This window comes from Tursiops truncatus, chromosome 1, assembly GCF_011762595.2.
Source record: "Tursiops truncatus isolate mTurTru1 chromosome 1, mTurTru1.mat.Y, whole genome shotgun sequence".
Classification (NCBI taxonomy): domain Eukaryota; kingdom Metazoa; phylum Chordata; class Mammalia; order Artiodactyla; family Delphinidae; genus Tursiops; species Tursiops truncatus.
In genome coordinates, this window is record NC_047034.1 from 39,927,442 (window position 1) to 39,950,084 (window position 22,643).

Genomic DNA, 22,643 nt, shown 5'->3' on the forward strand with positions numbered 1-22,643 from the left:
TCCTCCCTCTTGCGCCTCCCTCCCACCCTCCCTATCCCACCCCTCTAGGTGGTCATAAAGCACCGAGCTGATCTTCCTGTGCTATGCAGCTGCTTCCCACTAGCTATCTATTTTACATTATATCAATTTTATTTAAAGATAAGAATCTGAGAAGATACTGTAAAAGATAATACTGTGAGTAAGCGCTATAAATCTGACTGAAATCTAAGTCTGTTGGACCCTAAAACCAAACTATGGATAGCCCCTGTCTAATGAAATTATTAACCATTCAATTAAAAGGGAAGTGTGCTGTTTTCAAGGTATAATGAAAATAGCATGGGCTTTAGAGTAGAAGACTTTCATTCAAAGACCAGCTCCATCCCTTGCTAGCTCTGTCACCCACATTAAGCAAGTTACTTAACTTCCAGAAGTCTTCCTCTTCTCATTTGTTTAATGGGGTTGATATTACTTCCCTCTCAGGACTGCTTTCAATATTTATAGGGAACCACATGTAAGCACTTGCTAAAAGGTCTGGCACATCAGGTACTCGATCAAGGTAAGTTCTTCTTCTCACTGGAAGGATTACCAGTTATCTACAGTTTACACAGAAGTTAGTCTCCTTGCAACAGAATTAAGTAAAAGGGATTGGAAAAGGCTTTTATTTTAACAGTAAATCTTATTAGGAGATAAATAGTTCCTAAAGGAACCAGAGAAACTAACTCAAAAAACATATGATAAATTGAAGAATCTAAGTCACTGGAAGAAAACATCATTTCTAGTTTGGTATTAATAGGAGACATGACACAGAGGAGAGAGTAAATAGACTAGAATACACTAAGGTGTAAAGCTCTTCTCACTGAGCATGGAGCTCAAACCTGGAGTCCATAGGGTCCATAAATGGACTTCAAAGAGTTGTAAACCTGTTGAAACTGTTCGTAAAACTGTGAGCACGTGCAAAGGTGCTGTGGTAAGCCAAAAAATGCTTCCCTACCCCCACTCCACAAGATACCCATGTCAAACCTCTGGAACCTGTGAATGTTACGTTATATGGTAAAAGATGTGATTTAGTTAAGGATCTTGAGAAGAGGAGCTAATTCTGGATTACCCAGATGGACCCTCAATCAGTGACAAGTGTCCTTACAAGAGACACACAGAGAAGACAACATAGAGAAGAGGAGGCGGCCACAGGACCCTGAGGTAGAGCTTGGAGTGATGCAGCCACAAGCCCAGGAATGCTGAGAGCTACCAGAAGCTAGAAGAGACAAGGAATCTCCCCCTAGAGCCTCTGCAGGGAGTGCAGCCCTGCTGACACCTTGATTTGAACTTCAGCCCTCCAGAAATGTGACAGAATTAAGGTCTGTTGTTTCAAGTGCTTCTGTAGTCACTTGTAATGGCAGCCATAGGAAATTAATATAGGTGTACTTTTCTCAGAGGAGGGTGCAGAGCTTTCATCAGACTCTAGAAGAGGTTCTTATGAACCCCAAAAGGTAAAAGATCTACTATGTAGAAGATTAAGCAAAATCACCTATAAACAAAGGAACTAGAAATTTTTTTTAAACCTGCAGAACAAGTAGTTACTTGGATAAGGTCCCATAGTTAGTAAATATTGAAGTAAGAAAATAACAAGCTTTCCTATGATATCTAATCCAATATTCATTTCACTATCTCTTGGAGTTCCACCCTACAAATGCATTAAAAGGCAGTGATTCCCAAACAATTAAATAGCCTGTTAAAAATATAGGTTCTCAGGCTCCATCTCAATATATTGATCAGAATCTCCAGGGTAGAGAAATTCATATATGTAAATGTTAAAACTCCTCTGATAATGCAGATGTGCAGACAGATTTGGGAACTACTACTATCAGGCAAGGATCAGTCAACTTTTTCTCTAAAAGGTCAGATGGTAAAACTTTTAGGCTATGCAGGCCAAGAAGCAAAATTGAGGATATTATATAGGTATTTACATAACAAATTTGTTTTCCAACACATTTCTACAAATTTTTTATTGACAAAATTCAAACTATAAAAATAACTGAATACAACTTTTTGCAATATTGGTCTACTAATGAGTAGAATAAAATCCTTTCTTGCGAGGGGTAAGATTTTACTTAATTGGGGTTCCAAGTTCGTGTTTCCTATCATCAGCTCAAAATCAGTTGCAAACCGTCATCTATAAAAAACCTCCTGAGCTGGAGAGGACTTGCAAAACAAACAGGCAGTAGGCTGGATCTGGCTTAAGGGCTGTAGCTTGTCAACCTCTGCAGGAAGGTATAAGGAAGAAGAACGAGCCACAGCCCCTGCCCTGAAGCAACTGACGAGTTAAAGAGACAGGAACAGCAAAGGTGAAATCAACAGTGAAAAACATGAAGCAGAATTCTGAATGTTTTATGTTGTAGAGCAGTGAGTCCTAACTGTTGCAAGTATGAAGAGTCTTTTTTAATGTCACAAAATGTGACAAGCCCTGGGCCTGGCAATACGGGCACTCAGAGCACAGAGAAATGATACATGAAATCTGAGCATTTCACCAACACTTGTCTTACTGTCCTAGATTAGTAGCCTAATAAATAGTTGGCTTTATATCTTGTAACATTTACCCCCTCCATCATTAATAGACTGTTTCTCAAAGTGAGTGGTACAGCAATCTGAAATTAATTTAAATTAAAAAAAAATGTGGCAGAGATCTATGCTAGTAGTTTTTTAAAGCAATGAGTGAAAAGATCTGTAACAAAAAGCAACTGTAAAGTCTGTAATGCTTTTAAGGGATTTCTTATTAATCAGAACAGCAGCTACATATATTTGAAAAGTATTAACATGTATTTATAAGACCCATTATTTATACAACCACAGATGTTACTTAAGATGTGTATGGATTCTTGACCCCCTGAGAGAACTCTGAAGCACTGCCGAAACTCTCAGCCCAAAGGTTCATAACCACAGTTACAGAGTAGATGCCAAAGAGGTTCAGAAAGAAGGAAACAGTAGAAACTGGAGTAGCGGGCAAGGACATCATAGGCTTAGACAAGGAGATAAATTTTCAAAGAAACTGAAGAACAGATTTTAGGGACAGGAAGAATATGAATGAGAAAATGCAGAGGGGCCAAGGGAAAGCAGCCTTACTGAATAAGAGTTGAGAACAGGATCAAATTATGGAGGCCCTGCCTTGCTGCCTGCCTCTGTCACCAGAGCCAGCATCTAAGTGCTTTCCATGTTTCATTGTATCATGGAGCCCTGATTAGCTTTCTCTCATTCAGTCTTAGAATAGATTCCTAAATACCTGAGGCATGTAAGTAAATGACCCTGGTTTCATCAGGTACAACTCTAAGTGGATTGAAAGCTAAACTTTTAAATCTTAAAAAAAATTTTTAAAGCCTTCCCTTGACCCAATTTCTCTCCTGCAACTATCACTCTCTATTCCTTCAGAGCCACGCTTCTGGAAAGTCATACGTTCATGTTTCCATTTTAGCTCCTCCAGTCGCATTCATCTCCAACCCACTCCAAGCTAGTTTCCACTTCTACCACCTCAACGAAGCTGTTCTTGCCAAATCAATGAAAGGCTAAACCAGCTCTCATCTTACAAAAGGTAAATTCTCAGCAGCTCTCATGGAGAGCCCCAGCCCTGGAACACTGCTGACTCTGACACACACTTGTAGGGCAGGCATTCATTCTACTTCTCTAGCTGCTCCTTCCCAGGCTCTACCATCCTCCTCTCCCCAACCTCCAAATGTTGGCATGCCCTCAGAGTCTGACCCTGGGCCTCTAATCATTCAGTACTTACAATCTCCCTAGGTGAACCCACCCATCTCCATGGCTTTAAATACCATCGGTAATTTCCCAATTTATCTTTCTAGCTCAGGTTTCTCTTCTGAGTTCTAGACTGCATATCCATGTCTACTTCAGAGCTACACTTAGATGCTTCTCACTCAGCCTGTGCTCAATTTTCATCCTTCCTCTCGACACTGCTCCTTCTGTGGGCTTCCTTATCCACCCAGCATCTCACACCAGAAACCTCATGGTCACCCCCGTCACCTGCGCATGTATTCCATCCTTTATGTTCAATCCCTCAGCAAGTCTTGACAGATTTCCTCCTATAAAACTCTCCAATTAGTTCACTCCTTTCCATCTCCACTGCCGTCACCCTTGGGCCAAGCAACTATCTCCTCACCTGGGGAAGCTGAGACTCTTCCAGAGGGTATCGCCTGCACACTCTCACTTCTCTCTAGTCCATTTCCACAAAACAGGCAGAATTACAGATATGAATCTGATTTCATCGTTACAGTTACAAATTTCAGATACGAACCTGGGTTCATCATTCCCTTGCTTAAAATCCTTGCATTGTTTCCTCTTAGGATAAATTTCAAAATCCTCAGTAAGCACTACAAGGCCTCAGTGGACTTGGCCTCATCGGCTCACCCCCACCAACACCACCACCCCTACTACTCTGCTCTTCATTCACTCCATGCTGCAGCCAACCTGGCCTTCCCTTTGTTCCTCAAACATGACAAACTCTTTTCATCCTCTGTATATGTGGCCCCTCCCCCAGCATCACCTGGTCCACTCATACTTGAAGTCTGAGTCTCAATATCACTTTCTCAAGGAGGCCATTCCTCCCTGACACCATCACCTCCAGAACAAGCTCTCTGTTACTTATTCTTATAGCCTCTATACTTGTTGTTTTCACACTTGTGATTACACGGTTATCATGTGACTCCTTCTGTCTCCCACATGAAAAAGTCAACAGGAGCTGTCCTGTTTTATTTGTCAGTTTTATTTCCACCACCAGCATGGTGCTTGATGGAGAAGGCACTCAAATATTTGGTATTAGAATAGGTGACTGAATGAATTAGAATGTAGTTAAACACAAATTGCTTTGAAGCATTTCATAATTTACAAACATAAAATTTAGTTAATATTTTAGACTATGGCTTAAATTACTAATAATAAATTATTTTTATTTATTGATTACAGCACAAGAACTATATTGAGATATACTATTAGCTAAGTGTGAATATCCTCAAATGTATTTCTAAAACTATTCCATAAATTTAGCTTTTATTCATTTAGACATACCTTTCCCCCAAAGGTTAATATAATTGTTTTCCTAGGCATTAATATAATGATAATAATAACGGTAATAATAATATTATTATTATTTATAGAAACATCATGCTATTCACTTTACATTTAAGCTTCACAAGAGATAAATATTATAATCTCCATTTTTAAAGATGGTGAAACTGAGGCTCAGAGAAGTTAAGTAACTAGTTCAGTAAGTTAAGTAACTAGTAACTATAACTAGTTATACAACTAACAATGGGTGGTAGCAGGACTCAAACTCATACTAACTCATAAGTAAATGTTTTGGGACTTCCCAGGTAGCGAAGTGATTAAAAATTCGCCTGCCAGTGCAGGGGATGCAGGTTCGAGCCCTGGTCCGGGAAGATCCCACATGCCGTGGAGCAACTAAGCCCGTGCGCCACAACTACTGAGCCTGCGCTCTAGAGCCCATGCCCTGAAACAAGAGAAGCCACCGAAATTAGAAGCCCGCGCACCACAAGAAGAGTAGCCCCCGCTCAAGGCTACTAGAGAAAGCCTGCACACAGCAACAAAGACCCAACGCAACCAAAAATAAATAAATTAAAAAAAAATTTTTGTAGGTCAATGTTTTTTTCTAATATGTCGTGCTGTCTCCAATATCATACTTATTTAGCAATAACTATTATTTGTTAAAAATACAACACCTGTATATAAGTATTTGAGGCTTAAAACAGCTTTAAATGATTATTTCAGCTTTAAAATGACTGCCTAATTTAGCCTCTCATATACAAAAACTAATTCTATCCCACCCATAAAAAACAGCCTGTGACTCATTCAAAATGACATCCTTTTTCCTTATCCATGTAATCCATACTTTATTCTACAACATAAATTTAGCTTCTAGTTAATTTTCTTCTCTGCAAAGACCTCAATTAACTTTAAAATTAAATTAACTTTAGAAAATGGAACCATCACATGAGCGGGAAATCTGTATATTGAGCTCCATTTTTCAGAAAACTTTTCGCAGGAGCATTTTGAACACATAGTTCATAGCAAACTCAACTATTCCCAAAGCCATCCATCAAAGTAGAAATTATGCCAAAAATCCTTTTGGTAGAAATTAATCTAAATCACACTCTCTAACACAGTTTATACAAATCAATAACTTTGCTAACTGGCAGTAGGCAGTCAATAAGCATTTGATTGATCAATCGCACAAGATACTTCTACAACTAAGGTCCTGTTTTCTTGACAAAGCAACAGGAAAGAAATATCGTTATTCCTAATCACACTATTTCTAAGACAACTCCTAGAGAAATACATAGCTAGTAAGCATTTCCTCAACACAGAGGTAAAAAGGGGTGATTTAACCCAATTATGAATGTTAATTCTTGAAAAACACGGTTTTCAGTAAACACTTTTAAATCCAAAACAGCTTTAAACTAGTTCTGATTAGTGAACTAGCCTCATTATTGAAGTCATTATATGTATCAAAAAGGATCATGAATTTTTAAAGATTGAAATACAACAAAATATACTTAACATTAAAACTTAGTACAAAACTACAGTAATAAAGAAAGCGTGGTACTGGCATAAGGACAGACATATAGATCAATGGAACAGAATTGAGAGGCCAGAAATAAACCCATATGGCCAACTGATATTCAACAAGGGTGCCGAGATCATTCAATATGGAAAGAATAGTCTTTTCAACAAACAATGCTAGAACAACTGGATATCCTCCACATGCAAAAGAATGAAGTTTGGACCCCTACCTTACACCATATAGAAAAATTAACTCAGAATGGATCAAAGATCTAAACATAAAACCTAAACTCTTAAAAGAAAACATAGGTGTAAATCTTCGTGACCTTGGATTAGGCAGTGGTTCCTTAGATGACACGAAAAGCACAAGCAACCAGTGAAAAAATAGATAGGGTATAGTATATAAAATACAGAAAAAAATCCTATAACTCAATACTAAAAAGACAAATAATCCAATTTAAAAATGGGCAAAGGATTTGAATAGACATTTCTCTAAAGACATATATAAGCACATGAAAAGATGCTCAACATCATTAGTCATTAGGGAAATGCAAATCTAAACCACAATGAGCTATCACTTCACATCCACTACGATGGCCAAATTAAAACAACAAAAACAAAAACCCAGAAAATAATAACTATTAGTGAGGATATGGAGAAATTGGAACTCTTCTACACTGTTGGTAGGAATGTACAATGGGACAGCTGGTATGGAAAATAGTTTGGCAGTTCCTCAAAAAGTTAAACATAGAATTATCATATGACCCAGCAATTGGACTCCTAGGTCCAAGAGATTTGAAAACATATGTTCACCCCCAAATTTGTATACGAATGTTCATGGAAGCATTATTCACAATAGTCAAAATGTGGAAACAACCCAGATGTTCATCAACTGATGAATGTATAAACAAAATGTGGTCTATCCATACAATGGAATATTATTCAGACATACAAAGGAATAAAGTACTGACACATGTTACAATATGGATGAACCTTGAAAACACTATGCTATGTGAAAGAAGCCAAACATATAAGGCTACATATTGTACAATTCCATTTATATGAATGTCCAGAACAGGGAAATCCATACAAAGTAGAGATTAGAGGTTGCCAGGGGTTGAACGGAGGAGGAAATGGGGAGTGACTGCTAAAGGGTTTGGGGCTTCTTTTGGGGTAAGGACATGTTCTAGAATTAGTCAGCGCTGATGGTTGTACAATATTGTGACTATAATAAAAACCATTTATTTGTTAAATATAGTGAAATTTATGGTATGTGAATTCTATCTCAATTTATATATGTATATATAAATTTTTAACATATATAGTAAAGTTATATTGTTCATAGTTTAGTCTTTTGATGATTCAAAAACATCTTGATGTGTTTAAATTTACAGATGTTTTATCCCTTAAAGTGTCAAATAATGTAAACTCCAAGTTAATAACATATGCAAAATGTGTTTATATACCTGATTCATAATGGTTTCTTAAAGTTTAATGAGTAATAAAAAAGTTTGGGGCTTCCCTGGTGGCGCAGTGGTTGAGAGTCCGCCTGCCGATGCAGGGGACACGGGTTCGTGCCCCGGTCCGGGAAGATCCCACATGCCGTAGAGCGGCTAGGCCCATGAGCCATGGCCGCTGAGCCTGCGCGTCCGGAGCCTGTGCTCCGCAATGGGAGAGGCCACAACAGTGAGAGGCTTGTGTACCACAAAAAAAAAGAAAGAAAAAAGTTTGGGGAAAAGTGTTTTACTATCAAAACTTGATCAGATCTACCAAACCTTAAGAAAAAGTATAACCTCATAACTAAAATTTATGCATGTTTTTTACAACACTATTTTAAAATTATCTGCACTATAATTTAAAGAAACAGAAATCAACTAGACTTGCTTTGTTTTTCATATTCAAAACATGAAAAGCAAAGAGAATAACCAATTTTTAATAATCTAGATTTTTATATGACTATATTCAAAAGAAGAATTGAGACATTCTGCTAATTAACGAGTGCACAAATAACAGGAAACATTTCACTGGGCTAGTAATACGGTACATGAAACTTGAAAAACCCGTGACCACAGTTCTTACTAACGGAACTTTATTTTTCAGTTCTCATGGCATGCCTCTGCTACATGAAATCAGCAGCTGAGGTCACTAACAAGCTTTCAGTTTAAATGGTAGAACTCATTAGTATATAGGCACTATTAAGGCATATAAATGCAAAACTATCATATGCCCAGCAGAAATAGCCTAGTAATTGTTACTTGAGTATTTTTAAATGAACATCATCTGAGCCTCTGGGGTCCAGGCAGGTAATGTAAACGAGCAAAGCAGGTCCAGAGTAAAACAAGGAAGGCGTGGGCTCTTGGGTGAAGTGGAGAGCACAGGCCCATCTAAAGGAGGCGGTCATCACCCAGCTCCAGCAAACTGCTGCCAGATGTGAGAGCCCCACACAGCCAGATTTCTAATTTCTCAAGAGCTGGAAATCTTGGTTTTATCTTTCACGTTTTGGGAAATCCCCCTAATTTTGAAATGTTGGCAACTAATTAAAAGAAAAGTTGAAATACTGCGAAGGTCAAATAAAGCCCATCAGCTGCTGAATATGGCCACTAGTTTGCAAACTCTGAAAAGAAACTCTTGAAACTAGTTTGTAACGGATAAACTATAAATATACTATATTTAATAGAGATAATACACTTTTAATTTTACTAATATATATGCTTAATATGTTTAATCATTATAATATACTATAAATATATTTTCAAAGTTTGGGGGCACTAGTCATCCTTAAAGTTTTCAAGGTGGTCTATAGACCAGACCCTAGAGAGCAGTAGTAATGTTACATTTCATTCATATTCCTTACTCAAGTATCAAAGGTAACTCACTTCCTCCATTCATTTTGGTGACATTTTCTGACTGTAGCCAAGTGGAAACAGAGTGGATATCTTAACTATACTCCAGTGATAAGTATTCCAAGAATCAAAACAGTTTGAGAACCAAAACCCAAAACAGTTTAGGAGGAAAAAAACCTTGGGGAGGCTATTTCTTGCTTTTGGACAGACCTTAAAGAAAATTAATTATGTAATAAAGTTGGTCTCCATTTTATAATAATCAACTAGTAATGCATTAGAATGGAGACAGAGTTGACTGAATTATAATTACATAGTTGAATAAAAGTCTTATGTTGCACTTTCTGGCATGAACACAGTAGAGTTATAGACGTGAATCTTCCTGGAAAATATACATAGCAACAAGGAGAAAGAGGAAAAGAAAACCTCACAAAACTTTTCCAGCAAACCTAGGAGAAAAAGAAAAATATAAAAACTCCAAAATACATGAGATCTGACTGAGATCAAACAAAGCTGATATCAGACAGAATCTATATTGGGAGTGGAGAGCAGAGACAGAACATGTGGCATGTGATGAGGAGGGCCCAATAATGGCAGATCTCAGAAAGCAAGAGCAAAACCACACATTCTTAAGGAGAGGGATTTACACTGGCATGCTGTGGCTGTGTCCCTCCAGTCACAGCTGCAAAGGAAGGAGTGGGAAGTCCAGAATTGGTGGCAAAAAGCCTCCTAGACTCAGTCTGGTTTGGAGAGGCAGAGGACTTGCGGCAACACAGAGAACACACCCAGGCGCCATATGTAAAAAAAAACTATCTCTGAGGCAGAAATCTGGAAATATACCTTGGCCCCACCCACACCTCCTACAAATAACTGAGGAAAATCCAATTCACTAAATCACAGGGAATAGAAATGTAACTGGCACAGCACTGACTTGGAGATACTATAAGAAAAATGGTAGAAACAAGCAGCATAACGTACCAGCTGCCAAACAATACTGCTAGAAAAACATTACAATGGAGAAGATAAAAACTATAACTGAATATTCTTGCATGAATTTAAGAAAATCAGTGAAGCCACCCCACTATGAAGAAGCTCACAAAGCATAAATAAAATAAGAACTCAAGGAAGAACTGTCTAGACAACAGGAACAAAGGAAGCATGAACTGGCAGAACTCAAGGAAGAAACAGAAGAAAAAACAAAAGCATCACAGAAATGAAGAAGAAACTGAAAGCAGAACAAAGAGACATTGCAGAAGACACAGTAAGAGACATTAAAGACAGAAACAAACAAATGAAAAAGTGTTTAAAAGGATTAAAGAGAAAATAATAAACAAAAAAGATATACAAAGGGAGATCCAACAGACATATAACGAGGGTCACCAAGAAAGAAAACCAAAATGATCAAACAAAATAAATATTTAAAGTTATAATTAAAGAAAACTTTCCTGAAATAAAAATAGATTTGAATCTACATATTAAAAGGCACACCTGTGCCAGTATATCCTGCACCACCATATCCTAGTAAAATTACTAAATATTAGAGACAAAGAGAGAACCTTTTGGGGCCAATAGGCAAAAAGATCAAATCATTAATCACGGGAAAAAATTCAAGTTGGCTTCACACATCTCTACAGCAACATTTAATGCCAGAATACATCTGCACAACACCTGTAAGATACTCAAGGAAAGAAAGAGTGAGCCAAGGATTTTATACCTGCTAAGCCATCCTAAGTGTAAAGCAACAAAAAGAAGTTCTGAAAATGCTGTAAGAATAATATTGCCATATTATTTTCATGACTCGTTATTGAGAAACTACCAGAGGATAAACTTTACCAGCCGCAGGATAACTGGGAAAAACTTCTGCAAAAGTGCTTGGGTGAGCATTATATATATTTAACTGAAAGATTAAGACTAAAACAGAAAGAGATAAAGGTGATAAAGTAGAACACAAACATTATAGGCTATAACAATGTATAAATTCAAATAACAAAAATTGGGTGAAGGGAGAAAGGGAGCAGGAAGTATAATAAACTTACTGCTTACCTTGATGTAACAGCTGGGAGTCAATAGATAGCCTTAAAGCTCACAAATCAAGCAGTAGAAGTAAAAGCACACATAATAGTGCAAATGTAAATACAATTGTGAATACATACTATTCACTATTGACTGAAACTGGGTGATGCAGAAGAGAAAGGGGAAGAGAGAAGAGAGTATTTTAAAAGAATTTTACCTTTCTTCATAGAAAACAGCTAATAGTTACTATGAATAGAGAACTAAAATATCTTATAAAGTAACTAATAAGACAAAAATACAAACCATTCTAAATATCAAAAGAACAAAAAAGCAAAGAAAGACTACACAGTGAAAGACTTAACATTTATATAATTAAAAACAGAAAACACAAAATACAATGACAAATTGACTCATAAAGCAAAACCTATCTCCATGCTGATTTAGAGATCTATCTAAATCAAAATAATTTAAATAGTTTGAAAACAAAAGGATGGGCAAAGATATACACGGCAAATGTAAAAAAAAAGAAAGTAAGAATTATTTGACCCAGCTCTTTCTGACTCCAGAATCTGAAGTCTTACCTATAAACAAAAACTGCAAATAACGTTTCATGTGCTTCTGTAATAGTGCATGTATACGGTATGTGTACATGAATGAATATGCCTTATATATTTTTAAAAACTATAACAAATTACTCAATTATATACAGTTTTTGAAATAAGACTAGATATCAAATTTCTGAGTTTAAAGAATTTAGTAATATTTATCTTTAATGGTATATAAAAAATTTTCCATATAAAAATGGTAATGGTATATAAATGGTATAATGGTATATAAAATTTTTTCCATATAAAAATCAAAACACTACTGAAAACTCCTCACCTGGATTTATGTCAAGATAAGCTGTCAATCTAAAAGCATGCAGTAACTCCTTATTCTATGACAATCTACTGTCAAGCACTCAAATACTAAAATTTGAGTTGTTCTCTGAATCTTAAGGAAGTGGCATTTTATGAAATTTATAGTATACTACAAATTATTCTGTTGAAGCAACAATTTTTTTTTAAACCTCTTGCAGAAAGCCACAGCTATAATATTGCTTTCAGGTGTTAAAGATCTGTAGCTTCAGAAAGAGATTTCATGCCTCAGAAACAAAAATATGGGTAGTAAAAATTAAGAAACATTCTAGGAATATTATATAAAGGTCAATAACGGCTCTATAAATACAAAAATACACTTGTGGCAGCATCAACTCAGTTAATGCATAAGAGGAAGTAATTGTGAAATCTGTTTCAATTTCAACATCAATAATAAAAGGGGGGATAATAATAGTATCAACCTGATAAGACTGTTGTGAGCATTAAATGACTGAAACGCTTAGCACACTGCTTGGCTTATATTGCAATAAATGTTAGCTAATATTATCATCACAAAGATATAAATTTCAAACTGATGTATTATTCAAATCTTTTAAATCTATTATAATTGCTGACGATAGAATTAGCCCCACAGAGAAATATTTCCCTAATGGAAAAAAAAAAAAGAATGGTAAAGCTGCTCCTTTCCTAAATGCCCTACTCCCTCTCTGCTACCACCTACCCCTGGGGCGAGATCAGGAGCCCTTCCTCTTTCATCCCATGGTACATCTCCATTAGAGCATTTTATCAGGATGTGTTCACTGTTGTTGGCACTGTCTTCCCCACCAAGGCTACTGTGAACTCCTTAAAGTCAGTGATTATGTCTTTATGCATCTCAACACCTCCAGGGCACCTGTTCCCACACATAATATAAGCTCAATTAAGGTGTGTTAAATTAACAAATGTGGTATTGTAGGTATTTGTGTGTGTGCGCGCACGTGTGTGAAAAACATGATCCAGTTCAGGGTTTATATTCTGTGGATTGCAATGATCTTGATTACAGACTGAGCTGCCTTAGCTGCCTACCTTCCTGAAAGGTCTGTTATCAAGATCAGGAAGGCAGGCAGCTAAGGCAGCTCAGCTGGGACCAAGAATGAAAGAAGAAATATTTAGACACTTACAGAGTACCCTGTGAGTACCAGGCAATGAACCGGGCTCTAGGGTTGTAAAGAAGACCACATCTCTGTCTATAGAGAGCTCACAGCCCGGTGGGCACGGAGCAGGTAAGGATCTCCCTCCTACTAGTTAAGAAGAGATGCTAAAGTTAAGGCTAGATCAAGACAGCTGATGCCCAGAATTCTCCTAAATTTCAGTGCTCTTTCCACGAGAACAATGCCTTTCAAATGTTGACAGGCTCATAGTAAAAAATGTATTCTGTAGCACTACCCAGTACAGACACATACACTTCTGATATTTTCTATTTAATTATTTTCTATTTCACTTTTTTAAAATGTTCATCTTGACACATTAAATTGGTTTATGACTCAAAGGTGGAAAAATACTGCTCTAGAAGATATATTTTAAAACTCTCTCTAAAATGTCAAAGTCAGATATAATTCCTAATAATTTATTCTTCTCACACAACGAATGTCCCAGCAAAAAAAATAAAACACTATCAAATAATCAAATAACCCCCAAAGACTAACACAGAGCCATGACAGCTGTCACTTGGGGAGTGGGAGGAAGCTAAACCTAATCTCCATCAGCTTTCTCTAAAGTAAATACCCGATCTAAGGGAAACAGCTATTGCTAAGCAAAAACAGGGGGCTTGGTGGCAAGTCCCCTGGCACCTCAGCTCTCTTCCAGCCAGACTGTGGCCCAAAAGACTCTCGTCATTCTACACAAGAAATTCTGGAGCTTCCACTTACATTGAATATTTTAAAATTATTTTGTGTAAGAGACTTTAATTAAATGTGTTTGGATGGGGAACAATGAATTTATTAAAATAAGTGAATGAAAATCAAAATAAACATCTTATTTTAACAAAATCTCTCACTGATATTTGCCAATCTTCACTTAAATTGAGGGCAGGGGAGTGTACTGATTTATCCCAGATCTGAATGAAGCATGTAGAAGTGAATCATTAATTAAGGTAATAGGTTTTTTTGGTTTGCTCTTGAAATAAGAGAGCAAGGCAGTATGCAACTTTTCCTCAATATAAGATGCTTATACAGCACTTCCCACTAAAGGAAATATGATAACAACAATCATCACTACCTAGCTGCATATTACAGATGAAGAAACCCCAACATTCTCAGTTATTTCAAGAAATGTATTCCCCTGAACAGATGTAAAGTCAGAAACACGCAGAAAGACCAGAAAATCCCTTTCCCTCCTCTGTGTCCACAGACAGTACTCCAGCTGTGAGAACGCAGATTAAGTATAAGAACGTTCAGTCAAGTTCTTGGGCTTACTAGCCTCACCATTCCCCATCCAAGAAGCATGTCTGAGTTTAAAGGACTCATTTTTTGTGACATTTGCCTCAAATTAAAGGACAATTTTATAAAACTTTAATAAATCTTCCTGTCCTCCCCAAAAGAAATCTGTTTAGAACTATGTTGAGAAAAATATTCTTTTATAAAGATAAAATGCATTTTTTTCTAAGAAAAAGGAGAATGTCATACCTATTATTTATCAGCTCCATCCAGTAGAACTTTCTGTGATGATGGAAGTGTTCTATTATCTCACTGTCTAATACAGTAGCCACTAGCCACCAATACCGAGCACTTGGAATGTGACTGGTGTGGCTGAGAAACTGAGTTTTAAATTTATTTCATTTTAATAAATTTAAATTTAAATAGCCATATATGGCTGGCAGCTACCATTTGGGGCAGTGTAGATTAGATAATCAACTTAAGTCCTCAGCAGCAAAGCTGAGTAATTGACTTACCTTAGACAGAATGACACAATTTGAAAATATATTCTATACCGATATTCAATTTTCAGCTTCCTAATTAATATTTAGTTAACTAACATTTAAGGTTTCCTCAGAAGTGGCTTTTCAACAAAGTTTGGCAATTTTTATTCTAGAACGTGAACACACTAGATCTGCTGAGCAGGATTCCTTTGGCAACGTTCAATTTTCCATCTGTGAAACTTAAGCACAGGGAAAGGGGAAAAAAAACAACTTAGGCCCACCCTCCTCTTGATACAAAGGTAAGAAATAAAACACATAATCTATACAAAGCCTAATACAACTTCCTAGACCCTTCTGGGAACATCTGCTCACCAACCCTTGCTTATGTTTGCTTCTTTAGACCCAGTCGTGGCTTTCAACAAAAGTCATTCCTACATCTGTTTGACCTTTTGACTGTGCTCTGTTATGACCAGACCCTCTAGAAGTATTCTGCTGATAGAAAGACCATTTAAAATGTACATACTAAAATATCCTATATTTAAATGAGACCAACTGATCAAATGGTCAAAAAGCAGTAGCTTGAAGAAGAGCAGATGCTTCAGAGAGACTATAATATGCAGATCATGCCAAGACCACCTTCCAAGCAGGTGGCAAAAGAAAATGCGTAGTTCTATAGGCAGCAAGGAAGAGACTCCCCAAGAAAATATGCTTAAAAATACACTGCAGCCTTGCTGTGGCCATAGGATAACTAACTTTAACTTCAACCAGCACCACTGCACTCCTTACAATCTCAAGGCAAGTGCCAAATTATTTTTTTCAAGCTTCTCATCATGCTAATACTTATATGCAAATATTCCACAAACACACACACAGGCACAAGTGTTTCAGTAATTTCATTATTTTTAAGTAGAGTGAACTTCTAGAACTTGTATCTAAAAATACTATGAGCTCATTTAAAACAAGCAAACTTAAGTATACTGTGCAAAGAACAAAGCCACTCATACCGCATAGCATACTGGGGAAAGCTCAGACTATACAGAACAAAGCAATTCTATGACAGCAGTGCAGCTCAGGTAAGAATTCAACACCATAGATGAAAACTTAATTTTTTTTCTCTCCCACTACTACTGCTACACCAGGTCCCAAAAAAAGGACTCAAAGTTCACCTACTGTATCTAAAGAGCACTGGGATCTCAACAAGACACATAACAAAGAAGCAATGCCTACACTATTCCCCAGGCTTCAGGTCTTGCAGAATAATAAATGGCATTGACAGAAGGAGAAAAGGCTTCATCTGGGGCAACTAAGAGCACTCTGATCTAGCAAGAGACTGTCAGACTCCATAAAAGCTGTGTGCTGTCAGTGCCCTCACATGTGTGGATAAAATCTGGAGATGTAGCCTGGGCAGGAAAGAGGGAGACAGAAAATTTTCAATGGGGAACTGCAGTGCAGTTCCACCCTAAGAGTACCCTCCTCACTCTTCCAAGATACGACCTACAGCACCTGCGGCACTATCTCTAAGGAGCTTATCAGCTATAGAATTCTATGATAAAGTCTCAATGTCTAAGACAAATGCCAGAAACCTCAGTGCCTTTTTCTTTATCCTAATTCTTAGAGGAAAAAAGTCAAATAAATATAATAAACAATACAGAATTTTCACAGCAGGGGCGTAAGTTCTCAAAGCACATAAGGCTTATAAACAGAAAATAAACACTACTTATTCGGTTCTTTAAAAGTTCGCTTCAGAATAGAATTAATAAAAATCTACTAAAAGACACTTAGAAGATAAATTAGCTTAACAGGGATAAAACTTAATTTCTTATACTTAATATTCTAATATAGAATTATGAGATAAAACATAGATTCTAGTAAACAAAAGAAACACATAACAGAAAAGAAAGCCATTTTTTGCTTGGCTTCAAATGTGAACACAGTACGACACATTGTGAAAAAACTTATTAAACTATCTTAGCACAAATGGGGCTCAGTACTTTTTCTTAATGCCTAATGATTATGGGCTAAATATCTCACCTCTTCATTTTCCAAGCCCTGAAGCCCTATAAAACTCACTCCTACTCCTCTAGGAGAGCTTTCACATACTGGTTTTAATAGACGTCAATCATTTTAAAACATTATTTAAGGAATTTATCAATATATAATTATGAAATTATACTTCTGAAAATATCATTCTTCCTAAATTAGGATTCTGGAAAAAAACAACTCAATAGAATTGTTTTCTATTTATTTTTTCAATAGTCAAAGCATCTTCCACCCAAAGTGTAATATATATATATATTTTTTTAAATCATGGCTCCTGACTTAAGCATAACATTACAAAATTTTTAATATGCATTAAAAAAGTGCTCTCACTCTTACCTGTATATCCAGCATACCATCCCCAAGAAGCCACCATTCCTAAAAGCCATTTGTACATGATTCCTTCAATATACCAGAACCGCTTACTGTCCAGCAGTCGAAGGGGCTGAAGCACAATTACATAGCAGATGTAGGAGGAAATAGCAACCAGGTTGTTGGCGACCATGAAGGCAAATCTCATCAGGGCTTTCACCAAGATCCAGCCCAGCCACGGAGCTTCTTCCAAAGTCACAGCCATTCTCACATTGGAGACTGTCCTGTCTTTCTGAGATGAAAAGAAAATTCATTTAAATAGGAAAATGGATTAAACACATCTAGATAGTCACCAACAGAGAAATCACCTCCAGCACAAAAATAAATGAAAAAATCGAGGGTCTAAGCTTTCCTAGTGTATTACCTCGGCGATCTGTCCGGGAAATTCCAGAGGGGGACAGAGAGCAAGGGAGGAGGAGCCGCACAAGGTCAAGGGAGCTGTTCACGGAGGCACAGCTATGTCATAATATATTTAGCAAATGATAACACTATTCCCACCAACTAATCTGTGGCCGGCCCGCACCGCGTCTGACTGCAGTCTTCTGTTGGACTTTAACGAAGAAAAATAGACCCACTTGCTTCACACACGCTCAGTTATCTCCAAACTGACGATACGAGTGAAAAGAAGACTAAAACGGGGACCTCTAGATCAAATCTCCCAGACACTGCGACCTCGGTACCCTCACCACGACCCTTCCTGCACTGATTCATTCCTTTAAAAGGTCTCTCGCGTTAGCAAAAAGAGTTAAGTTAAAATTGTTCATTTGCGGCAAATCGGGTCTTGTGTTCCTTTTTTTTTTTTTTTTACAGAAAAAAAGGGGGGCGGCAGAAAAGAAGGCAAAAGGGTGAGAGGAAGAAAGTGGGCGATAATAAGGAAAAAAGGATTAAGGACAGGAGTAGGGGGAGGGGAGCAATAGCAGAAGGAGGTGGAGGCAAAGGGCCAGGGATGAGGAGCACCGTCCCCGACCAGAGGGCAGGGAAACCAGGGATGATGAAAGAAGCAGGGAAGAGGAGGCGACGGCAGAGCTCAGGGGGCGGGTGGGGCCCGCCGCGATTTCCGCGATGTGGAAGCGTTAGGGCGGCGGTCTCGGCCCGCGCGCCGGGCTCACCTCGGCGGGCGCGGGCGGCGGGCGGTGGAGCGCGGGAGACGGTGGGGCCGGGGGTCGGCGGCCCGGGACGCGGTGCTGCGCGGCGGCGGCGGCGGGTGTCCCCGGCCGAGGGGTCGCGGTCATGGACCCGGCAGCGGCGGCCGAGGCGCGGCGCGAGCGGGCGCGCGGACGCCCTACTCCCCTCGCGGCTGCCTGCGGACAGAGGGACGGCGGGGACTCAGAGGCCAGACCTGTCACCGGGGCGGGTCCCGGGGAGGCGGGCGGATGCCCAGCACCCCCGCCTCCTTCTTGGGGCCTACCGCGCTCTCGTCCCTCATGCCGCTGCCGCCGCCGCCGCCGCCGCCTCCTCCCCGGGCCACGCGACTACGACACCCCTTCCCCGGCCCCCCAGCGCCTCCCCGGGCCCAGCCCGCCGCAGCCCCGGGGCCTGAGCCCACCGAGTCTGGGGTTACCTCGGGCTGGCCCGGCCCCGGCTGGGGCTACGGGAGCCAGAGGAGCCGGAAGAATGCATGGCAGGCGGAAGGAGGAGCGGCGGGGCCCGGCCCCGCTCCGGCTGCGGCGCGCCCCGCGCCCCGTCCACGGCGGTGCCGAGACTCGATCCCCAGGGCCCAGCCGCGTTCGCCGGGGCTGACGGGGAGGGGCGGCGGGGAGGAAGCGGCGGGAGTCGGGACTGCTGCAGAGCCGCCCCCAGAGCGCCCTCTAATGAAGGCGCGGCCGCCGTCGTCCGCCTGCTCAACCCGCCGCCTGCGCTGCCGGCGCCGCCGGCGCCAGGGATCCCGCTGTCCGCGTATCGAGGCCCTTGGGGCTGCCTGGCCCCTAGGCCGGGACTTGGCTCAGCCCGGGACCGAGGAAGAGGGCCACTCGGAAAGATCTAGGAATGAGCACCAATCCTTACACCACACGAGTGATTTGGTCCAAATTGAGAGCCGCTTTTTAGCCAAAACAGCCGTTTTTCATTGTTAAGGCTTTCTCTCCTGACAAACGCGATCGCTGCCCAAACTGGAAAGCTGTCTCCTTGAAGACTGAATGTCCTCTTTTCTTTCCTAATGAAACCCAGTTGCTCTCATGGCTTTTCTTCTGAATCTCCCCAGAGTATTAAGGTCTAGAGTTTAAAATCAATTCATGTTAAGTGCCAGAACTCTTGTTCCTGGAAAGCACCTGGAAACACATTAATGACAATTATGATGCCCCATCCATTCTCTTGCCCCCTCCGCCCCCAAAAGAATCCAGTGGGAATGAGCGGTCCACACAGAGACACTGAAATTTAGTTAGTCAAGGAGGGAAAAGCACGTAGGCAGTGACAGTCATTGAGTAAGTGCTCAAAATTTTGTGGCCATAAGTACCCCGGACAGGCCTGGTTATTCCCGAGGTACTGTAGCTGCATTCTGTTTCAAAGGTTGGACCACCAGAAGAAAAATAGAGAAATAGTCCAATGGCCTGCCCACCTGAACATTCTCATATGACCTACCTAAATTTCAGTATTAAAAAAAAAAAACTTATAAAATCTTGTTATATCCCTTAAATGGGGGTAGGGGGGTGCGCATTTTTTTGTGTTCCTAGTGAACTGCCATGTTTAACTCAGAATGCCACTTATTCCGCCTATAAAATGTTTATCACTGTGTTTGTTTTGGACTCTCAACGACTTCTCTCTCTTTCTCTCTCTCTCTCTCTCTCTCTCTCTCAACCCTTAACTTCAGCTCCTCTTTGGCTCACAGATGAAGAAAAGAAAACTCGCCTTACGAACATGTGAAAGAATATATTCTATTTCTATTCCCTTGGGTGATGAGGAAATATGAAAGCACAGAGCCTGGCTGAAATAATTTATTAGATTTCTTTCCATTTATTATTCATTTGTTTTTATTTATATATGTTGCTTATCTATTTCACCAATATTATATTCTAACTGTACAGGGCATAAAAAGGCACAGACCTTGTCAGAGATCTTTCTATATAAGATCAAATGATGTATAGCAATGGAAAAGTTAAATATGACCTTTCTATTCCTTGTATTTCCTCTGAGAATTTAGGTGCCAGGCAATAGAATCTTTAAATAAATCTCATGAGAGAAATAATATATGTACTGTAGATTATTGTTTAAAATATATCATTATACTCTTAAGTGGGTAAGACAGGTAAGGCATATATTCTTCCAAGAATCAAGAATAAACTCCCCTAAGATTCCATTAGGTCCATCCCATTCAGCATTCCTCACATACTGGCAAACACTGGCTGACACCTGGAGAGAGATAACCTACCATGTGATCTGTACCCGGTTCCTGGATCACAGAGCATCTGCCAGAGCTTCAGATACTCCAGCACTTGCTGAGTTGGAATTAGTACCAATCAGTCATGCCCAGAAAAGGGCCAGAGGTTGGGCAAGACCTTGCGCAGTGGGTGTCAAACTTCAGCATGCAAAACATCACTACAAAAAAGATTCTTGGACCTCATACCAGAAAATTTTAATACTCTAGGTCCAGAGGGGCCTGAGAACATGCTTTTTAAAAAGTGTCATAGGTGGCTCTGATGCAGGTAGGGTATACAGACCATGCTTTAAGAAACTCTGACCTAGAGGTATCCTGAGATAATCACATCCTTTCCTTGACCCTTCATGATTTTAACTCATTTAATCATATCTGTTCTCATCTGTATTAGTTTGCTAGGGCTGCCATAACAATATACCACAAACTGGGTGGCTTAAACAACAGAAATTTATTTTCTCACGGTTCTGGAGGCTGGAAGTCCAAGATGAAGGTGTTGGCAGGGTTTGTTTCTTCTAAGGCCTCTTGCCTTGGCTTGTGGATGACCATCTTCTCCTTGTGACTTCGCATAGTCATCTGTCTGTGCATGCAGGTGTCTGTCTCTGTGTCCCAATCTCTTCTTACAAGGACACCAGTCCTTATACCAGTCACACTGATTAGCACCCACCCTAGGGACCCCATTTAATTTAATTACCTCTTTAAAGGTCCTATCTCCCAATATAGCCACATTCTGAGGTACTGAGGGTTATGATTTTAGTATATGAATTTTAGGGGGACACAATTCAACCATAATATCATCCTTCTACTGTTTACACTGCAGAATTCTGCCATTTCAGTAGCTTTTTATGGGAGAGATGTGGAAACCCTAATCTTGAATCTTTCAGCTAGTCCCCTCTTGACTAGCTCCAACTTCATTAGACTTATCTTCAAGCTAAGCACATCGTGTTTCAGGTGTAGGTATGTCCTGTTTCATTGCCCAGGATGAATGAGAGGGCTTATCTTTTTAACTTTCTTGACCACAGCAGCGTGTTGTTTCCAGACAATTCAGTGCCTACCATGGATAAGGAACTGCATTTGGTCTAGCTTCTTCAGGGAACAATTGTTCAGGGAACAATTTCAGATGACGCTTATATTTATTTCTTGTATTTCAGAGTTCATTTAAGATATATGTTTTGTATTCTTTTACCTTACATATAATACCTCCCTCTTGCCTATATGGTTTTTTTGCCCCGCCAGCTTTCAATTTACTGAGACAGCCTCCTGAGATTTTTCTGTAGCTTATTTTCACAATACCACAGGCAGACAGATGCATATATGCTCTGAACGACTGTAACAAGAAGATTGGGATGGCCAGTTGTTCAGGGTAGAAGATCTATAGAAAGCAAGGGCCTTCCTCAATGACTAACTAGCCTCCAGTCCCCTATCCAACTACCTTAGAGCCAGGTTTATCAAAACACAAACATAAATTAAGAATTTTGCCATCTTCCTATAGTACAGCCCAATAGGGGAAGAAGGAAAACAAGGAGACCCCACCCTATAGCCACAAGACTTATAGTTTCAGTTTCAAAAGCCCACATTTGAATCACAAGAGGATGGTCCTTTGAAAGAGAAATATGACTTCTCGCATTTCCAGGAGTCTCCAGACATTTTAAAACAATCTAACCACAACACCTGAGAAGGTT

The 22,643-nt window shown here is 39.4% G+C and overlaps 2 protein-coding genes across 8 annotated transcripts in view; one reads left to right on the forward strand and one right to left on the reverse strand.

Moving 5' to 3' along the window:
* The window catches only part of LPGAT1 (lysophosphatidylglycerol acyltransferase 1), a 73,831-nt gene extending 54,537 nt beyond the window's left edge, over positions 1–19,294 (reverse strand). For 4 of the 7 annotated variants that reach the window (XR_012331054.1, XM_073803093.1, XM_073803123.1 and 1 more), the window contains exons 1-2: positions 18,704–18,840; positions 17,562–17,826 (exon numbers count right to left, since the gene is read on the reverse strand). Coding sequence is in view for 6 of the 7 variants with exons in the window: in XM_073803093.1 (XP_073659194.1) it covers positions 17,562–17,826; positions 18,704–18,826 (388 nt within the window). In the remaining variant the exon portion in view is untranslated. Of the gene's footprint in view, positions 1–17,561; positions 17,827–17,958; positions 17,974–18,703; positions 18,841–19,155 lie in introns of those variants that run through there. The other 3 variants (XM_073803098.1, XM_073803105.1, XM_073803115.1) reach the window with 3 other exon arrangements.
* LOC141278384 (uncharacterized) lies at positions 18,884–20,763 on the forward strand. The gene is made up of 2 exons (XM_073803126.1): positions 18,884–20,014; positions 20,401–20,763. Exon 1 carries the CDS (start codon positions 18,968–18,970, stop codon positions 19,664–19,666), a length of 699 nt encoding a protein of 232 aa, XP_073659227.1. The 5' UTR covers positions 18,884–18,967; the 3' UTR covers positions 19,667–20,014; positions 20,401–20,763.
* The last annotated feature ends 1,880 nt before the right edge of the window (positions 20,764–22,643 follow it).